The sequence below is a fragment of the Polyodon spathula genome, chromosome 12 (genome assembly GCF_017654505.1).
Source record: "Polyodon spathula isolate WHYD16114869_AA chromosome 12, ASM1765450v1, whole genome shotgun sequence".
NCBI classification, from domain to species: domain Eukaryota; kingdom Metazoa; phylum Chordata; class Actinopteri; order Acipenseriformes; family Polyodontidae; genus Polyodon; species Polyodon spathula.
The window spans coordinates 35,308,990-35,330,561 of record NC_054545.1 but is presented as its reverse complement, the minus strand read 5'-3'; the positions used below and the strand labels follow the sequence as shown (position 1 = coordinate 35,330,561).

General features: G+C 38.3%; 1 protein-coding gene across 1 annotated transcript; it reads right to left on the bottom strand.

Annotated features, from left to right (window-relative positions):
• Nucleotides 1-351: 351 nt before the first annotated feature.
• LOC121324788 (ganglioside GM2 activator-like) lies at nt 352-4,415 on the bottom strand. The gene is made up of 4 exons (XM_041266964.1): nt 3,980-4,415; nt 3,678-3,830; nt 2,190-2,372; nt 352-1,570 (listed from the first exon to the last, which is right to left on the bottom strand). The coding sequence occupies exons 1-4, from the start codon at nt 4,088-4,090 to the stop codon at nt 1,415-1,417; spliced, it is 603 nt and encodes a 200-aa protein (XP_041122898.1). The 5' UTR covers nt 4,091-4,415; the 3' UTR covers nt 352-1,414.
• Nucleotides 4,416-21,572: the final 17,157 nt, after the last annotated feature.

Sequence of the window (21,572 nt, the reverse complement as noted above, 5' to 3'; positions counted from 1 at the left end):
GACCAAGACAGATGGTAAGCCTCTTGGGATTAATCTGAAAAAAATACAGTGAAATAGTACCAGTGATGCAATAGTGTTTTACATAACCATTCAAACAAATCTGCCTGTGTGTCCAGCAGGCAAGTTTGCAAAGCATTGTCGTATAGCTCCAAAAGTGCAAAGAATGTCTCTTCTGATGTGATACTATTCAGAAAAAAACATTTTCCCTACTTTAAAAAAGTACTGTCTGTAACTTTTTATTGCGTTGATGGGCATAACACGTTATCAGTAGCAGACGTACATATTTTATGGACAGATAATATCAGTAAAATAAAGATTACAATGTCAACAACATAAATGGCACTACACCAATACAGGGAAATCTTTTATTATAACCGTTGCACAACATAGGTAAATATTAGTACAAAAAATAATCATTTTTTTTAAATTACACAAATGCAATGAGGTCCACTGTTAATGAGAAATGAACACTTAAAGAACAGCATCGCTGCAATATGATTCATACAGACGTTTACATCAATTGCTTACAACAACAAAAAATAATTTCTACATTTTGCGATTGGTTCCCTGCGACAATCCAAAGCAGAATTAGCTTAACTAACCAAATGACTAAGAAGTGAATAAATGATGCATCTTGAGTGCACTGAACTACCCAAAATAAAAATTCTCACTAAACACTGCAATGCAGAGAGGTCCATATTTCTTCAGTTGCTAAATCCAAAAGGAGAATGATTGCAAGCTATTACACTGTAGAGATTCTACATAGAGCCCCTCACCTTGGGTTCTACTGGCACAATATAATGATACTGCCTTGGTTTTAGAACTATGTTTCAAACAACTCAGCGTTTACAAAGAGCATTTTGAACATATACAATGAAATACAATACCTGAAGGGAAACGGTTTAATTTCTGGAATGGAGGGAGGCTTTGTTTCCATGTAAACGGTTACAGTGCTGCTTACTGTTGTTCTTCTTTTCTGCCCAGGTTAGTTTTGATACATATAGGTCAAAAAGGATAAACAGAGCTTGGTTGGGTTAAAAAATGTGTTTAAAATAAAGATGCAAGGCCATTTGTTGGTACACCCCCTTGTGTTGTAAACAGCATAGTAAATTTGGCATATCAGACTGGGAAGGATTATTATGAAGTTATTCTGTGACATTATTTGTACCTAATTGTCCACTTATTTCTGTGGTTATTCTCCTTTTTAATGTGACAGAAGCTTGAGGGTAGAACAATGAAAAACACAACATATACAGCAGTAAAAAAAAAAAATATATATATATATATATGCGTTAGGCTAGATTGTGCTGTTACCCTAGTTTCGTTCAACAGATGATTTAGATTCAGGTTAAGATTTGCATTAGATCAAGTGGAAGAGTGGGGATTGGTTCTCTTCTGTGTCTAGCACCGAGGATTAGGCAGAGTGGAGGGATAAGGTGAGTTTAAGGCAGCCCAGCTCCTGCCCTGCACTGCCCAGAACCCCTACCACTTTATAATTCCCATTCGTCAGCCAGTAGGGCAGGTCCGCATCAGGCAGGTAGAAATCTGAATCAGGAAGGGAGTAATCACCCTGAGGATGGGAAAAATAAATATTGCTCATTTGTTATACAACCTCAAACTCAAACACTGCAAGAGCAATGAGGTTTCGAAAAACCACTGAATCCAACTGCAGTCATTATATTAACTCACTGCGGTGATACGTGGAAAAACAGAATCCCGCACTGCTGCTCTGTATTAAAAATTTTCTGCGCAGTGTAAGGATTCCTTTTGTTTAGACTTTTCTATTTAAGGGGATGTGTAGCTTTACTTTACTTTTGTACAGCATCTCCTTGATATAGGATCCAAAATTTCCAGGTTACAGCTCTTAGCTGATAGCTTCAGGGTTACAGCTTGTGTCTTATTAAACTCAGTGAAATCAAACTGCTATGCAATGGGAGTCTTATTTCTGTCCCTGCACAACCAACTAGACTGGGTTGCAGCAGACTGGTAACAGCTTGAATTCATTCTAGGATCCAACTACCGCTCCCTTCTTAAAGGCACAGTGTCACTTAATACAGTGACCGTTACAACTTCTACAACTTCCACTGCATGTGAACAGAACTGATTTTCCTAAAGGCACCAGCCACTGGATCAGCAGAGAGCGCATCACTATTAGCAGCAGGGATATATCTGCGGTATTTTAAACTCACCGCCTTGAAGGGGCAGTGGCAGGGGATGCCGTAGGTGTGGAGCGGCTCGGGACAGTCCTGTCCGGGGGGTGTCAGGGTGTCCAGTATCTGGCACAAATCTCTGTAGTGGCAGCTCCCCAGCTCCTCCACACAGGGGACCTTCACCCAGAACCCAGCCACCTCCTTTTCCAACGTCACATTCAGCTGAGAGGGAAAGCCAGATCGAACAAGGGTGTGAAAAGTTGGACAAAACACTGTGGGACGTCCTTTCAGAGTGCACAGCACACCATGGAGGAAGTCACGGGCCTGCAAGGTTTGCCTGTCTTACAGTTCTGAATTCTGATGAGGAGTTTTAAAGTTATAGATCATTCCAGCATGTCTACTCCAGTCTTTAATTAAAGTTAATCTTTTGAAAGGAGCTAGGCGATTTTGTTACAGAAATAGACAGACAACCAGGTAATATAATTCAAGTTCTCTTCAGCTAACAAGCTAATTTTGTATTTTTTTTTATTGTTACTTTTTTTTTTTTTTTTTTGTCAGTTATGTAACACCAACATGGAGAGATAAAGGCTTTAGTAAGCATGTTTAAATTTGTTTCCTGACACAGAGGGCGTCATGTGAATAGAAGTCCAATTCCTGTTCTCGCTTTCTCCCTCATTTTCTGCAGTTACCAGTTTTGTTAAAAATCATGGGACTTTTCTCAGGTGAATAAAATAACAAGAGATGTGAAGTGAACTCAAACAGGCTCTTGGTAAACTGCTGCAATAAAAAGGAACCTGAGTTAGTCATCTCACTGTTATAGCACTGACTCAAAAACATGTATAGAGTGCTCACTAATGACTGGTGAGGATCACTCGAGTTCACACTTGTGATGTAACCACTCATTCAGCACAAGATAACAAATGTACTAGAGCCAGGCACCCTGCAAGGTATTATAACCACTGTGTTCAACACAGCTGAATAACGCAGGCAGCCAGCTTAAAATATATGCTTTTCAAATGCAAAACTATCACTCAGTCTGTAATTTAACGCAAAACAAAAACCTCGGAAGGTCTGTGGTGTTTGGGGACAGATGTACTGTCAACAACATAAACCTTGCTCACTTATCTTTAGAAATAAATCCTACATATTTTTTCCTAAAGATATTTCTGTAATTAGTTTGTAGAATTCTATAGGATTTGTTTAATTTGTTATTTATTAATGTTCGCTGCCTTGGAACACACCCATGCTCATGTTCACAACTTCCGCAGTCTAATTTATGGTGCACACTATCAGAAACCAGTTTATTGATATGCGAAAAAAGCTGTATTTTACTTGAAGCCTTTGCTCTTGGCGCACTGAACTAAGCCAGCAGGCTTGTGCAAAGAAAACGACTTTTAGCAGCAGCAGAAGTAGCGGGGTTGTTACGCACGTCATCTTATTATCTCAGCGATTCCAAACATAAACGTGAACAAGAGCCTTAGCTAAGGGAACTGAAAGTTGACACCCATACTATAGAACGATACTTACAGCGAGAGGCGAGGTGAAAGCAACGCTCGTGGAGCCAGCGGCGTTCGCTTTGAGGTCGCCAGGGATACTAATGGGATCCGGTGACAAGGAGAGAGCCTTCATCACGGCTGGGTCCTTAGTGCTTCCACAGTTATTCCACGAGAAACCGAGAACCTGCAACAAAATCTGCATTGTTACAGTCTGTTTGTTGTGCAAATTTCTCATGCCCAGTTTACCGATAACGTAGTTTAAAACAATACACAAGTTGTTTACTTGGTGCACGCTCAGTATTGTTAATAGTATGTGTTGCATAAATGACACACCTTTGTAGATTTCAGAGGCCCTTTCTGAAAATGGAATTCGCAATTTCCCCGCGGAGAACAAAAACTCAAAACACACAATGTAGCTGCAAATAAAATATTCGTTTTCTTCATTTTTTTTTTTTTTTTTTTTTAGCAAAACAAACTTGTATTAATGTACTTCCGTGTGCAGATGTTATACTGCAGTAAACTTTTTTTTGTTGATTGTGTTGTAAAAAACAACTCGCCGATCTAACGGCAAAATAGCAGACTTTAGATCGCTACAGCTGACGTGCGAAAAAAACACTGGACACAATACTTATTACACACTAACTGTGTTGCAATTCTGCTTCCTGTTTTTTTTATTATTTATTTCCATTATTACACGGAAGACGGTAAACTTCAGCATGTCAACAAAACACTGACAATGAATCTGAGGAACCAAACAAGACTGCGACTAGTGCGTCATGAGAAAGCGCAGAGATGTCTTTTGGAAGGAGGACCATTTTCACACCGCACCGGCGGCTCCCCGTTTAGCATTCACGGATATCATTACACTAAACAGAGCTGCTGCAAGCTGTCAGCAAGTCACGCTGGGTAAACAGACTGCACTGAAGATGATTAAAGAAAAGAAACACGAGTCCAATGTATGCAGACTTCCCAAGTAAAGCAATTGTTTTTCGATGAATTGGATCGAAATGGCTGCAAATATGTACTGGGGTTATTGATATAAATAAGCTTGGTATCCAGTAAGAACTGGCAAAATGTTTATCATTTCTGGCCACCAGCAGCTGGAATTACTAGCAGGGTATCACTCACTGCAGAGCCTTCCCTGCTGAAAATCTACTTGACATGCATATATGTATTTATTTGATTTGGTGCATTCTGATCAATATGTACGGTTTAATGTTTAGTGCAATTGCAGATAGACCTTACTTTCTCGTTATCTTTACAACAGGTAGCAGATGTATCAAGGTATTTATAGCATATCTTGTGCTCCTCGGTTGAACTCTATTCCGATTACCAGGCATGCTGACACACTGGATTATTTTAAATATAAATTGCAAAAATACTTTCTTGAATGTATTTTTAAATAATTGGTTATAACAGGTGTATTCTATACATGAGCTCTTTTGTTCTGTTTGTAACTTTGTACAGTGTTCTGGGATGCCTTGGCGTTAAGGGCGCTATATAAAAATACATTTGTATTGTATCTTAGATCTAATAAAAAGTCATAGGCACTCTTCTCGGTTGCTTGTTGAAGCTGTTTGCCTCTGTCCCCTCTTTTCTTTTGCAGCGCTTACAGTATTATATCCCCATTTAGAAAAGAAGCTGCGCCCCTAGCGTTTTGCGTATAAAGCTTTACTCATCAGTAACACCACCATTGCTACAAATAGAATTCCATTCCAGGCTAATTCTTTTTGCATCGCTTCCATACAGCTGGGGTACTGTTTTGGTATGTCGTTGATGTGAACACACAGTAACACACCACTGGATTCCAGTACAGTACCAGGGGGGGACAAATGTATATATTTCCAATCTGTAAATGTTGTCAGTTGCCACCAGATGGCGCCCTTGTGTGTGTAATGAGGTGATTGCACTGATTAAATTAGCACTTTGCTCCAGTCTGTGCAAAGTAATATGAAACGGTTAATGTAGTTGTCAGGGGAATGTTTGATGGCTTGTTATGCTGATTGCTTTCAACTGTTACAGATTCACCCCTGTCTCTCACAGGACCTTTTATATTCTGTATCAGATTAGGCATTGAACGGTCTCAGAATCTATATTGGTTAAATGAAAACAATACAGATCTTGCTTAACATTTGAAAGGATATCTACTGTATTGTAAGCATCTGTAAGAATGTTTGGAATGTGGGATTCAAATGCATAATTTGAATAATTTTAAGTCACAAAACAATATAATAATAATATTGTTTGGTGTATTCTAATGGGGTTAATATGCATTACAGCCCTTATATAGTGCACCAGGGTGCAGTGTAATGTTGCAGTTAACCATAGTGCATAATGCATTACCAGTTACTTCCCTTGCTTGTCCGTGCTTTCACCATTCGCTCACTATGTCCTTACTATGCATTACACTTTGCTATGCTTTTACAACTGGTTTACAACTAAACGTCCATATGAGTGGTAAAGGGTGCAAATGCAGTGGACTCCAGTGCTTCTCTGTATAGCAAGCATGCAACAATTTGCAGGTACACCAAATGTTTTGCAGTGCTGTATTTTGAATAACTATGTATGGTTGCCTTCAATCTGTATCCTTAGTGCATTGCTAGTTATCCACTTGCTGGCTTCTGTCTTCAAGAACATCTTAATTGTACTGTAGTTGCTGATTACCTGGGAACAATGGAACCTGTTTATTGGTTAAGTATAAGCCTCTGTGCTGGCAGTGACAGATCACTGTAATTCCGTGGGAATCTCTGCACTCTGACCGCCAACGGGTTCCTTTAATTATGTGATGTCATTACTTTTTAATTAATTACAATCTTTTATACACCAAACCCCCCCAATACAATTGTTCTGAGAAGAACACAGTCTGTATTGATGCATGATAACATCAACCTGAGTGTGAAGGAAAGGGCTGTGAACCGGTTTATATCTCAAGTTTGTGTGTTAAGTTACTTTAGTTCAGAAAGGGTATTATAGCCAGTGGGGAGTTCAAATGAAAGCAGGTTTACTTTGCTAAGTCTTTTGCTGTTCATAAAATAATTAAATTACACAAAACCCCCCAAAACAACTTGTTCCAACAACTGATGAAAGTGAATCCTTTTTAAAAATCTCCTTTGGGGCATTAAGTGGTAAAATACTGGTTTGATTGTTAACCCTCCCCCTCAGGATTGCAATTATTCTGTCTGGGAGCTAACTATCTAAATGTCTTGAACCACGGAAAATCTTATTTTAACACTTATTTCATCTGCAAAACTTCCCTTGCCTTTGTGTGGCGTTTAGCAATCAGTCTACGTCGTTATTGTTTCAACTGCTCCAATGCAGTGCTTTTGTATTGTTTCATCATAGTTTATCAAATTGGTTTTGCTCCATGTGGAAAACCAATGAAGGCTTCATCTTAAACAACATAAAGCATAGTATTCATTAGCTAATGCTAATACCCTATTGGTCCTTGAAAAGCAAGTTGACAACATATATGCTGCATAAATGAAGCATGTGTCAAGACATTCTCGTAACTAGGGATATGTATTGGCTATAAACTGTGTGTGGTGTACTCCCAAAAACGAAAACTGTTAAGGTAATAAAACTGTTGCAGTATCTTGACGTCACTGTATCATTTTTCCCTGTCAGATGAACATTTGCACATTTTGCCCTGGAGCGCAGGCTTAGGTAGACCAGGCTAAAGATCTGACACGATGGAGCTTGCTGCTGCTGCTGCTTCTCTTAGTGTCTCATCTGTCACAGAAACACAGAAACAAGAGATGTTGCCTGCTGAGGAGAGCAGCTTGAGGAGTGTGTGGTGGAGTATAGTCAACACAGACATACAAACATTCAGTACACAAGCTAAAACTGTGTCTGAAACAATAGGGTTTCTTCAATTTATTACCTCCTTCAGAGGCCCGTTATACCAGTAGTCTGTTGAGCAATGTTGGCGTTCATGGGTGTATTATTTTGTATTCCTTTCTCACAGAGTGTTAAGTCAAAGGTCAATAATGACAATAGATTAGGCTCAAATTGAAAAATGATGGAGAAAAAAAGCAAAAATATACATTAGATTTGCACACTGAGAAAGAATGCATAATAAGAAAGAGAACGACAGACGTACTTTCAAGACATGGTAATGGTTATTTCTCCTGCTTTCTAAGTTTAATTTTTTTTTTTTTTTTTAGCTGTTGAGACAAGTTACCCAGGCAAATCATTGGGCCTCAGCCAAATCTTTACAGTTTGAACATTGTGGGTTGAGATTCTGATCAAAGCACGGAGACTGTGCAGCGCTTGGGTTCATTTCTAAACAAGGTGTGTCTGAACCATGAGAAAGGTGCTCAGTATCTGAATTGCAGTCAGTGGTGTTTCAGGATGTCTTGCCAAGGCTGTTGTTCAATGAAGCTAGGGTTTGTGCCAAGGGGTAATACTACACAGTACCAGACTTTACTGTCTTTCCCTTCCAGAGAAGCAAGCGTAAAATATCATTAGAATAAGCAAACTGAAAGCTTCATTATTTCTGGAATTTTTTTTTCAGAGTTCAATGAGTTCAAAACACAGGGTGTATTTAAGTACAAAGAAAGCATGTTAAGACATTCAAGCATGGGAAGAATAAGAAAACATGGGCAGGCGTAATTTACAAGAGCAAGATAAAGTCTGCTGTTTGTACATTTAACTTCCCAAACGATTGAGAAATCTAAAATCAAATAAACTCCTAATTAAGGACATTTTAAATCAAATTAAAAATGAACATCAGCTGACAGCATGTGATTTTTTTTTTCTCTCTCGTTGAAGTCACCTGTAAACTAAAAATGTATGTCTCTCAAATACTATTCTTCCCCATCAAATGGGATAACGTGACCGGAAGAGATATAGATGTACAATCTGACATGAGACACTCACTGTGCGGTATATCACAGCATTATATTTTTGTTGCAAGTCCTAGAGGCATATTGCATATCTCTCATACCTGATATATTAACTTCCAAAACAGGTTGAAACTGTTTAAAAAAAACATTTCTTCTCTGTCAAAGTTTTACCAACCGGTGTAGTCTTAGAAAGCCAAATTATGAAGAAATGAATGCTCATATTAATCCAAACCCCAAGCTGACATAAACACATTAAAACATCAGGAAACACCTCATTTTTAATTTGTGTTTGTAATTATCATTGTATAACATATCCGGTCGTAGTACTTTTTTGTTCTTTTTGTTGTGCTTATAGCTATTGCTAATCAAGGCTCCTGCATGTTGTACCCCTGAGATCTTGTGCTGGTTGCTGTATGTACTACAATCATACTTTTAAGTCTAAGTTTACAGCATACACCTGATCCACCTGCTGAAGACTAAAAACAGTCCAGAGCCCTAAAAATAAGCACAGTTTCTGGGTGGCTGATATGAATGTTTCCAGTGCATTTAGCTGATTGCTTCGTTGAATTTTGCTTTAATTTTAAATAGCTGGATGCAGTCTTTAAAAGGGGTTGAATGTCAAGCTGCAGACGTAAAGCTACACATTGCAAGTTGAAGTCAGTAAGGGATACTATGCGGATGAGAGGGTGAATACAAATTTCTAATATGTACAGTACCTGTAGATATGCAGTGGACGTGCATTGCCCTGATAATGCATTGCTTAATAACCCACTGTTCCTTCTCCAGTCCTGCAATGATGCTGTCATACATCACACTCGATTGCATTAAGACACTGCCAGCAGTTTGAATTCACAACACTGAGATAACATCAGGAGACAGATACCCTTTTTGGCCAACAGCCTCTTTGTTTTCCCTTCAAGTTGATGGGTTTTTTTTTTCAGACTGTGCCCGGTTTTATTCTGTTGTTATGCTGAAACTTCCAGTAGCAATTCACACAGACTTGCTGTTTATGTGTACACACTACACACTCCAACAGGAGATAAACACACAGCACCTTCTGCCCATTTTACTCCATGCAGACCCTTTGCTTACAAAACATCTCACTGTCCCTGAATAAATACATTCACAACATTTACGTCAAAAAGCAGAATGGAATGGGAGTTCTTCATCTCCTGGAAAGAATACCAGCAGGTAAACAGAACACATACAATGCATCAGAGTTGGTATTGCTTCAGAAGTAATTTACACAAACAAGCTGGTGATTGATTAATATTTGGCATTAAAACCATGTCTGCTTCCATGTTTTTGTTGCTACCAGGGTTTGTGTAAACTAATGTAACAGCAGGGTTCAGTCTGGTTGTGATCAAGTTATTAAATGTATCACATGCTGCTTCTAAACTACACAGCTTGCAAATGCACAGGGTCATTTCTTATGACTAATGCATGCATAAGGTACTGTACACATGTCAGAATTGAACATGCTAGTAAGGTCAATTAAAAACCCATCAAGGGGAGAGTGGGGAGTGGAAATAAGTAATTAATCGCTATTAGCACATGTTGCACAGCCTGGACCAATCTTCCAAAACTGCAGTCATGTACGTTTGGTTCATCTAAGAGGTACAACAATTCGGCCAAGGTGATTTACTAGTCATGCCTCAATATTATATCCTAGTGCATTTCCCAGGGGAAAACAGTCTGTCACCATCTGTCTGCCTGTCTGTCTGTCACCCTCAATATATTGGCCTGTGTATCTGCATGGGTGTTTTCCATATATGTGTGCATTAGAAGCTATAATTTGACCTAAGAAACCTTGGACGGAGACCTCCCAGTGTTGATAGAACTGTGTTGTTTCTGCTGAAGCTCTGTTATTCACGTAAGCCTGCAGCTATGCCTGCCACTTGCAGCAAGCACACTTCTTACCACAGTGCACCTGTCAAACACCTGGTCAGCGCTTCACTGGTGACCTTATGCTTATACTGCACAGTGTTTTTAATTCACCATGTCTGACAGACCTGTCTTGCGCAGGTTTTGAAGAAATGGTCATATTTACTTATACAACTTTTTTTTTTTTATCTCTCTTATTCTTTTTAATAAATCACATTTGACCTGTTTTACCTGAACTTTCTGCCTGGTCACCGAGATGTACAGTATAGGTGTCTGTTGTAACTTAAAAGGCCAGAAGTTCCATTTAGCTTATTTTTTATTTATTTATTTTTTTTTATATAAAAGTGCACCACACATTGGTCTGCTTCTGCCTGCTTGATCCCCAGCTGCCCTGTCAAAATTATATCATATTGAAGCAGTCCACACAAAACTAGACTGTTAGAACTAATTTCACATGAGCCTTAGATTAGGATAGTGTCTCAATGGTTTGGGAGCGGTGAAGCAAGGAAGCTTCAGCAGGAGGGATAATTCAATCCACTGAATAAGCCAGGTCCTCGAGGTCATATAACAGGATTGACCGTCACTCCTTGGCACTCAGCAGCGCTATGCAGTTCACCAAACTCCAATCAAGGTGTTGTTAGCAGACAGCTCTCCTTCACGCATGCTGCGATTGTTTTATTTGTTTTGTACATTGCACAGATTGTCACTGAAGGCCCTTAAATTGAAATCTCCCCCTTTGGTATAAGGGAGGGATTATCTCCATATCTGATGGAGATCGTTGCTGCAGGACTTGGATCAGAGGACTGATTTTGGCACAGTGTCAAAACTCTCACTACAGGGATTGACAAGTACATGTCCAGTCCACCATTCACTAATGCACTGGAGCAAGCGGCTGCTTTCTGTGATTTAATAACATTATTAGAAAATACTTTGTACAATAAAGTTGTTCCAAAAAAAATAAATAATAATGTTATGAAGATTCAAGAGAGATAGTTATGTGCTTGGAGGACGTTCATTTGTTCTAGATCCCTGTTTTCTTTATCAGAAAACAGGCTCTCTTGGAGGTCCTGTTGGTTTTAAAGGAATGAATTGGCGTTTATAAGTGCTGTTGCATTAGCTCGAAAAATGGTCTTTAGCTCTTGGTGCAGTCGTCTCTCAACACCCTCACTGTCAGCGCGCAGCGGCAAAGAGCGGACCTGGTTGGAACCAGGCTGCAACAGCAACAAGTTCTCCTCAGCGGTTCCGCAAGACCCGATGTTACAATATTATCACTATAGAGAGGAGATGAGGTAGAACGAACCAGTAACCCGTGGATGATAAGCATCCGTTTTAGCCAATAAACTCAAAAAGCAAGTCTTAGAGAGGCATCGCTAGTTATACTTTAAGGACATGTCTGCTGTTTCTCTTAGAGTAAGGGAAAAAATCCCTCCTGATACAACTGATATAAATGTACTAGGTCATTAAAAAAATACTTATTTATTCACCACTACGCCTGTTACTTGACCTGTTTGTGTAAAAATGATTGTGCCGTACACTAACAGTGTTAGCGCTGGTGTTCACATAATTACACTTTATACAGGTATATAAAAACATAAAAAAATAAAAACAAGGATATTTCTTTGATTTCCTTGTAGCAAATTTGAAGATTAGCAAAGCACATAATTACAAACCTGCAGTGTGTGCGAACATACAAACTCACACTTTGAATCACAAAGGGGTTTAATTCCTCTCTTCAAAGAGATGTGCCTACCTGTCCTGCCGAATGGGTTTGGCCTCAGGGAGGTTCAGCAGTGACCTGACAATTAAAGACACGGCCGTTGTTCTCTCTTCTGAGTCAGTCCCCTGAAGGAATACAGGTGGTATTTAGAGACTGTAGTTAGCCTGGCATGTGAGGAGAAAGTTTCATTTTCAAACTACCCAATCCCACAGGAACTGTGCGCTTAAAATGTTCAGTTTGTCAAGAGAGTATGCTGTTTTTTCTATCTATCTATCTATCTCTCTATCTCTCTGTGTATGTCTGTCGTATGTTTCTGTTGTATTTTTTTTTTGTATTTTCTTTTCTCACTAGAATAAGCAAAAAGACACCAAGAAGGTACACCTATAAAAACACTTCAGTCACCATTATTTACCACCCTAGATGAGTCAGGTAATATAATTGCAGGGTCTCGTAAGCAATTCTGTCGTATAGTCAATACGACAGGCTTCTTTCAGCTCCTTGAGCAAATTATCCTTCCTCTGTCGTTTTAAACTGTAGAAGCAATCCCAGACTTCAAGGGCTTCACTGATCTCCTCACTAAAATATTTTTGTGTTTTCCCTTGATGTGTAATCTTTAGGTTAATTAAGCGAGTAGTTCAACATTTTGCAGTACACCCAAGTAACTTTTTCAACATTTTATTTTTACAAGCATAGGCAATTACAGACAGAAAACTCCTTTCCAAAAAAGGTGTGTTATTTCTACAATTGTGGTTACATTTCAATGTAAGATACCCCCTCCGTGAAAGAGACGCTGCAGCTCAATGACTCCTGCATACTACTACTACTAATAATAATAATATCTCCAGTGCTCCTCCCCTCCCCCTGTTGGGCTTCCTTTCACCCGGTGGGACAGGATGCTGTCCCTTTGGAGCTAGTTCTATCTGTTCATCTGATCTTTTGTAAAGCAGCCAAGTGTACAGACAAGCAGTTTGTTTCCTTGTTCAAAACGCATGTTTTATTTTATTAATCTTTCCTCTTTTATTCTACTCCCCCACCCAACGCTATTGAGCAACAGCAAACACACTCTGCATATGCATGCTGCAACATGTATGGACAAAACCCTTTTTTAGGCACATTTCACATAATAGCAGTTGCTGAGTGAATCAATATCTTTGGTATGCTGCAACCTGTGCAATCCTGCTCCACAGGCCAGTGTCAGTGCAGTGGGGGAGAGTGTGCATCTTCTTTTCGGAGGGGAGGTGGGTCAGGAAGAGCAATTAACCTCAATTAGAAAAACTATCTGAAATTTAAATAATCACACCCTCAAGCAGTCTGATTCCATGGCACGCTGCCATATGATACTATGCTCTGGTGGTGTAACACCACATGGCAAACTAGAGTGGTAAAATACAAGACCTAAAACAGAAGAGTAATGCACATTGCATATCTTTATTGATATGATTGCAATTGTACCTCCCACATAGCAACCGATTTATAAAGCGGTTTCAAATAACTGACCCAAACCTTTCCGTATGGTCTGTTCATTTGCCCTGTAGCCAGGTTTGAATTCCACAAAAGCATCTTCAACTAAACCTGCAGACCACACTCACCAATCCTCACAGTACCAACAGACTACTGCCACATGGATTCAGTGATTGGTCTTCCCTAACGCTTGCTGCAGTTATATTTCAATGTCAAAGCATGGCAAAGCCCAACTGAAATATTTTTGTGAAAGCAAGGCAGAGCACAGACAAGTTACTATGGCAAACTGATGAATCCACAACTAATTCACTTATAACCTACACTTTTTTTTTTGTTTTGCTATGCATGTTGCTAAAAAGAGTCTCTTCTTAAATGCTCTGTCCTTGTAAATGTGCATCGGTGTGCAGCATTCTAAGCAATCTCCTTTCCTCACAAAAAATCCTTTGCAACTAGAGCTTTTTATCAATCCAAGTTCAGCCCTTCAGCACTTCAGCTTTCCAGAGTTTGATATAGGAGAATATTTTGAATATGCTGAATACCCCAGCTGCTAATCTGTGACAAAATGTTCTTGTTGGACTTAGACAGTTGAGCTTCTGCTCTGGGGGATGCATGGTCTCCAGCAGCCCAGATTGGCAGAGCAATTACTGCTTTCAACAGAATGTCAGGCCTGGGTCAATGCACTGTAAGCACAACAGGGGCAGCTCTGCATTCTCACCTTTGATTTGAATTAAAAGTAATAAACAGTATGGGTGAATAGAACTGATCAGTAGAAGAACATTTTAAAAATGATGTCTTGAACTTTCTTATCTAACCTCAGAATCTGATCCCTGGTCAAAAACTAAACACTCAGAAGACTTATCAGCATAATCAGAAGTGGGGATGTGTGAAAACACAGCCTAGTTGTCGCCACAACTATACTGCAAACCCTTATAGGAAATAATTATCAAGATAAATGCTGCATGGAGGCGTTGGAGATGGTACAATATGTATATGACGGGTGTACTTACTTTACAATGACAAAATCATAACTTTTATAATAAAAACTTACCCTGGAAACTTAATCTAGAACAAATGCAGCTGTACTTTGAGGTATAGGGTTAGATGGGGGAGATTCTTAGCAATATGGGTGAATGTGATACAATCAAAAAAGAAAAGGTTTGAAATCTGAAGTAACTTTTATCAGGACAAAAAATCTAAACAGGAGGAATAACATAAACCTTATCAGGACAGAAATGTGAAATTTATTTACTTTGTATTGCCATGTTGACAGTATTTGTCATTACCCCCACATAGACTTTTCCCATAGTAAAAGCATAGCAAAATGCAATAAAGCACAGTGAAAGCATGGCAAAGCATAGGTAAGCACTGTAACTCACAGAGAGGAACTGTAAAGCATATTAAAAAACATGGCAAACCAGGGTAAACTATGGTAAATGAATAGTACACTGTGGCAAAGTGGTTAGCTCTGCAGGTGCAGGTGCAGGAATGCAACAGTGATTAACGAAAGACAGACAACAATAATCCAGGTGAAATGTTTGTTTTATTTTTAAATCCAATTGTCTGATGACACAAAACACAATAAATAATAATAGTGATAAGCAATACCACATCGGGTATTGCTTTATTTGTAATCCACAGGTTGACCCCGAAATTATAATAGTCCCATTCTTAAACACCCACACCTAACACCAAATACATACAGAAATCCACAGTGCGTGCTAAAGAGCTTGTGGTGTAAATACTGGTTATTGTGATACTGGTGCAGTGATGTCCGGGTTGGTGCTGGCCTCTGGTGACAGCTCCGGACCGTGTTAGCCGTCTACTAATAATAACCATGGTAACAATTAGTGACAAACAGACAAAACACTGTATGATAAACACAAATATGTGTCCTTCCGGGTCTTTCTTAGCCATCAACCATTTCCCTTCTGGGTCGATGAGATTTTCTCTGTTTCTTTATATCTTTACAGCACATTCAGATAACCAATATTTATCCAGGGATGTAAGCATAGTGAGATTATGTTCTTTAAGTCCAAGGGGAGCATGCAAGAAAAAACAAACAATAAACCTTTCGTCAGCTAAGCAAACACAGACAAATCTGTCCTGTCCACCTACTCAGCCCAGCTGTGGTTCTACTTCAATGCTGTAATATCACTGGGATAAACACTGCATTTGTAATGAAAGCCATTACCACCTTTGGACCACTTTTTACCATGCAAGCTTATGAAGTATCTTTGGACCATAGAGTGTCCTCTAAATGCTTTGTTTTATTATCCATTATTTAGAGGTGAATGAAAACATTGGTATGCCCTTCGGAAACCTGTAAATGCAAACAGCAGAGGGTCTGCAGGGAGTTTGAGTAAACTTCCTGTGTCTGCTGAGCTGCAATGGATTCTTACACTGATGATCCTCTCGACTCTCCATCTGGCCTGACCATTCTTTGAATTTTGTTACAACAGGTCCTGTGCCACACTGCCAGTCCTTCCTGTAGTGAACTGCAGCTCAGAGGTTACAGGGCTTGAAAGGGAAAGAAAGACAAGAATTCAATTATCTAAGAAATAAATGCAGAATATAACCTCACCTGCGCTGCTTTCCAAGTAAAAGCATTGTCCTTTTTTTTTTTTTTTTTGAGAGCTGCATTTTTTTAAAGATTGAGATAAGGCCAGTGAGGAACAAGAGTTCAGCTCTACCTGCAGCTATTGCAATGGGCCGTGCAGTTTATACATTCTTGGAGTATCAGGGATCACCCTTTTCATAAAGCTTTAAATAGCATGCAGCACACTGTAGGGGACCCCAATGCCTTACCTGTTAAAGGCCCTGCTACTAATTGGTTTGAATGCAGGTCACGTCAAGTTTCCAATTTTGGCTGGGGGAATTCAGGGGAATCTGCGGTCCCATAGACTAGAGAAAATCATCTGGGGTTGTTTTTTCACCCCTCGCCACAGTGACCCCTACTGGTAAAGCACCAAAAACCTTTTGGTTGTCCTTCTGGGTTCAGTTGGTTGGCAACACTGGTATGTTAGGCTCTCTAGGTGAAAATGACCCATTGGCTTGACATAGGGAATGGAGGGTGCCTGTAGGTCTTGGAATTCAGAAGTGGAAAAATACACTGAAAGTGCAGGGCTCTGCTCTTCAAGAATATTTCACTTTCAAGTACTATTTTAAGCATTGATCTCCCTGACAGACCCTACATGATGTATAATGTAACTCATCTCCTCAAACATCTATTTATTAATCATTAAGTCTGGTTTATACATTTTCTGATCTAAATTCAATTTCTAAATAATGTATTATTAATGTTGAACTTTTCAAGGGACCTCAGTGTGATCAGAAGCAATGGTAGAGATGTCAGAGATGCAGCAACAATCCTGAAGGAGTAGCACTGAAATACATTGGAATTTTGATTATAGGACCATTCAATAAAACTGCAAAAAATTATATATATATATATATATATATATATATATATATATATATATATATATATATATATATATGTGTGTGTGTGTGTGTGTGTGTGTGTGTGTGTGTGTGTGTGTGTGTGTGTGTGTATATATATATATATATATATATATATATATAAAATATATGGATATAGAAAATACATTTATAAATAGTCTCAATACCATGATGCATAAATATCAAGGAATAGTAGATTCATTAATTATGTAGTAAACGACATCAGAAGCACATTAATAGATTTAAATAGCCTGGTTCAACAATAAGGATTTTTTCAATCATTATAGCATATAGGTATGTAGGTAAACACAAAGATACAGGTAACTACGTACACACCTTTACAGGCACAACTACTTTTTATATCCAACCATTCAAATGGTTGCCACAGGGAATTTGCACAGTAATTTATAGTAGTTTGCAAAGCTCAAACTGGGCAAATACCATGTTTTCCCATACTGACAGTATGTAAGCCTTCCCATACTTTTCCTATCTTTCAATATACTTGGTTGCAGAATACAATTGCTTAAGCCTGGGGCCATGTGATTTTGGCACTGGATCTGAGCTCTCAGAAGAACCAGGAGCAAGGTTGGGCCAGTCAGTACGTCACTACTTAAGCCAGGTTGAGCAGGGCTTGGCCAGGAGGGGTGAACTCATAGCTAAACAAAGGGGACACATGAGCTGCTGAAGGAGGCTCCCTCCTTCGTCCATGCCAAAGCTCAACCAATCATACCATCCTTTGAGATGAGGGGGAGGGAGGGGGCTTAACCTTTGTGTCTTTGCTAAATCCCAATATCCAGCAAGTAATTTAGCACTAGACCCTGGATAAATTCCCCCTACTTCTCAAAAAGTATTTGATTACTTCACCCCTATAAATGTGACATCCTTGTAATGTTGAATCTGTCCAGCAGAAATATCTTTTTTTTTTTTAAATCACTCTATCACTCGTATGATTACACTATGTAACACAATTTTTGTTCCTGGGTTGTAAGTGTTATTTCCTAATTGCTTATGCCTCAAAAGTATAGAAAACGGTTATTATTCCCCACAAACTTTGCTTTTGTGACCAGGACAGTGATACTTCAAAATATCACTATTTCCAATGGGAATACGAGCAAATGTGTCTTTTCGTTCACATAAAGTCAGAAAAAAACAACATATGAATCCAAATTAACATGTATTTATACTAAAGTAATACAAAAATGACTAAAAAAGATTTAGAAGTGAGTAGCTTTTTGAGATTTACGATTATACTGTAAATACACAGTTGTGAATGTAAAAATATTGGTTATTATATATTGCTGTCATCTAACCAATTAAATTAAAAAAGTGTATATATTATATATATATATATATATATATATATATATATATATATATATATATATATATATATATATAATATTAGCACTTTTATTTTTCCTTTCACAAAACATATGCTAAATGATTTTTGGTATAAAAAAGTCTTCTAACCACAGGTGTCTTCTCACTGAAATGATTTATTATAAAGTTTATTATAAACCCTTATAGAGTATGTGCAAATCACCCATTGATCATCAATAAGTGCAAAATGCTTTATATTGCTGAACTAAGAAATACTTACAGGAACTGAATACATTAAACGACAAACATTTGGCTACTTTTCAATATATTCAATAATAACAGTAAAAAAAAGAAAGATCTCATATTTAACTGACCCAAGCTTTCCGGGTGTTCCACGCATTCATTTATTTTTCAATACGCTGTAAAGGAAGATTTGTTTTTGCATTTCAGAGGCATTCTTTCCAGTAAGTGATGTTTGAGTTTTTGAAGTGGCCAGCAGGTGTCCAGCGGGCTTCATACTGAGTAACAGAAGAGACTTTCCCCTGAGGCTATGTAAGCAGTGGCTGTTAGCACCTCTGACCTCAGGTTACTTGTTTTACAGCTTCACAGTCGACTGACAAAGAAATAGAGATGCTACCTGTGTGCAGAGGGGGGGAATTGAAAGACCATACTGGTGCAGAGTTGAACACTCACTGACAGCACTCTCCCATGCCTTTTGCCTTTATTATACGTTAGCAAAAAGAGAATTAGCTTGTCTGCTGACTAAACCCTGCCTCTCCCAGATGGATGCTAGTGTATTTAATAGCACTTAGCTTGACGGGTATTGGCAATAATTCAGGAAGACACTTTATATTTGTTATTTACATCAAGAACAGGAGCAAACCACAGAAGGAGAAGCATCTGGGAGAAGTTGTGTAAAGATGTGCTTTCCCTGCTATTTTTACATTCGCTTTAATTAACACATTGGTACGCATCTCATAACTTGATCTACAACAACAGATAAGGGTTTTGTCACCCAATGTGCCCTCCAGGAGTAGCAGCTGTGTGTATTGTATGTGCGCACCTGTAAAAGTATGGGTTTGAAACGTTAATTATGGATTAATATAAAAGCTGAGGTTTGACTGGCTGATGTCAAAATAGAGCACCACAAAGCATTCAGACTGGAATCTACATTTAAGGATAATATTGCAATTATATAATGTATTCAAAGGCCAGTAAGAGAAAATAAATACTCTCTTTATCCTATAGATCTTGTACCTGAATCCACTGGAAGTTACTGTTGATGTAGTTATAGCAGAATATAGCATTGCTTTTCTTGTTTTTCTTGCTTTTCTTCTTGTTTTTCTTCTTGCAGACTGGTAAAAAATAGTTGGTCCCAATTACAACTAAAAGGGGTTGTGCTTTTAGCCCCAAAACAAACATTTGTTTGTTTATTTATTTATTTAACTGGGATAGAATCCATTTCAGTGGGGTGCTGGCAAGAGAAGGTGACAAGAAACAGCATTATAAAATCAATGGCAAAAAAGAGACAAATCATTTAAACAGACAAAAACCCTTAAAATAGTCACAAAAACTGTATTACAAAATAAAAAGCATTAAAAAAAATAGAACAATTCCAGTGTACATGATCACGGTCATAGTCAGTGTTTCCAAGATTTGCAACCCTGGTCAGAATTTTTTTTGCTGGTTAAAGACCATCCATATTATGACGTCCGGGACATCATAAAAAAAAAACAAATAAAAAAAATAAAAAGTACCTATATGACAAAAAAAAACAAAAAAAACCTTATTCCATCATAAAGTATTGAGAAAAAAAGGCCCCATTCTGCCCCCCACCCCCTACCCATCCCATTTCGACCTACCCATTTGTATTGTCCTACCCCCTTTTTACTTTTTAATATGTTTTTTTCAAACAAACAAGAAATTAAGCAAATGTGTGAATTCAATTAAACAAAGCTGTAGCAGCCCACAGACCGGTTTGTCTTTGAAAGTGTGTTGATGTCTCACAACAAGCAGAATGCCTTCATATGGCTTCAAACCACCTTCTCGCTTAACCGTGTCCCACAAAAGAGAGTCTCCATTTGTTTATTACAGCAACAACTTTTAAGCAGTTTGATATAGATTGGCCCACCAAACCTATATACAGTACAGCAATGAGCAACAGGTACAAATGCTAAAGAGCGGCTGCATGGTTGAATATTATTGTTGTTTTGATTTGTTTTAATTGAATACATTAATAAGTAATAAACTTATAAATGCCCATTGCAGCTTACCATGGTAAAATAAGGTTACATGGGGTTTATGTATACTACTGTATAAAGCCTTGTATATACTACTAAACCTTGTATATACTACTGTATATACCCTTGCTGGAAATAAGACTCACATTATATTGTAGCTCATGCCATTCCAGGCTGTAGACCATAAACTCAGTTAGTTTAACTTGAGCAATATTTATAGTTTAAAAAGGGAGACATCCACATCTATTTTTTTTCAAAAGAGTCTTGCCAAGTATCAACTCTGTAATTTCACAATCTTTCAACCAAGCAGAACAGATTGCATTCCTTGACAAGGCTTCAGTTTATACAAACAAGAGATTAAATATATTTTCAATGCATACTATTGTCAGCTTTATCTCCTACTATAGCTGTGTTATATCAAATGTTCAACTTGAATGTCAATCTCAAATGAAATAAAGTCAACACTGTTTGATTCATTTGACTTGTGCACATGTCATTCAGTTCCATAACCATGACAATAAAAAAAGGACTAGGAGAGAAATATCCTATTTCCACTTTTACCAGCAGATGTTGTATTTATTAATAATAAAAACAATGTAGGCCATAGGCATCTCTATTTCAGCAGGGCACGTTAGAAAGGTGTTTTGGAGACTCACCAATAATTCCTTTGTATGCCAGCTAATTCACAATGAGCGGCTGTGAGGTGAATTATTCATCGAGGAAAGCAGCAAGTCATAACAATTTCAACAACAGAGCAAAGGAATACTTTTTTTGGTTTTGGGAAGTTTTTGGACCAGCTAAATCAGAAACAGAGCTGATTTATTACCTAATAACTGTCAGGTCAGAGGTACACTTTTCCGGTCTGTCTCAGAAGCAGATGGTACCTGCTCGAAGCAGCAAACGGTCCCCCTTAACAACCAGCTACAAAACCACTGAAATCAAACAATCCCTTGTCAACCACCAGCTACCAAACCATTGAAATCAAAAATCCCATAAACCAC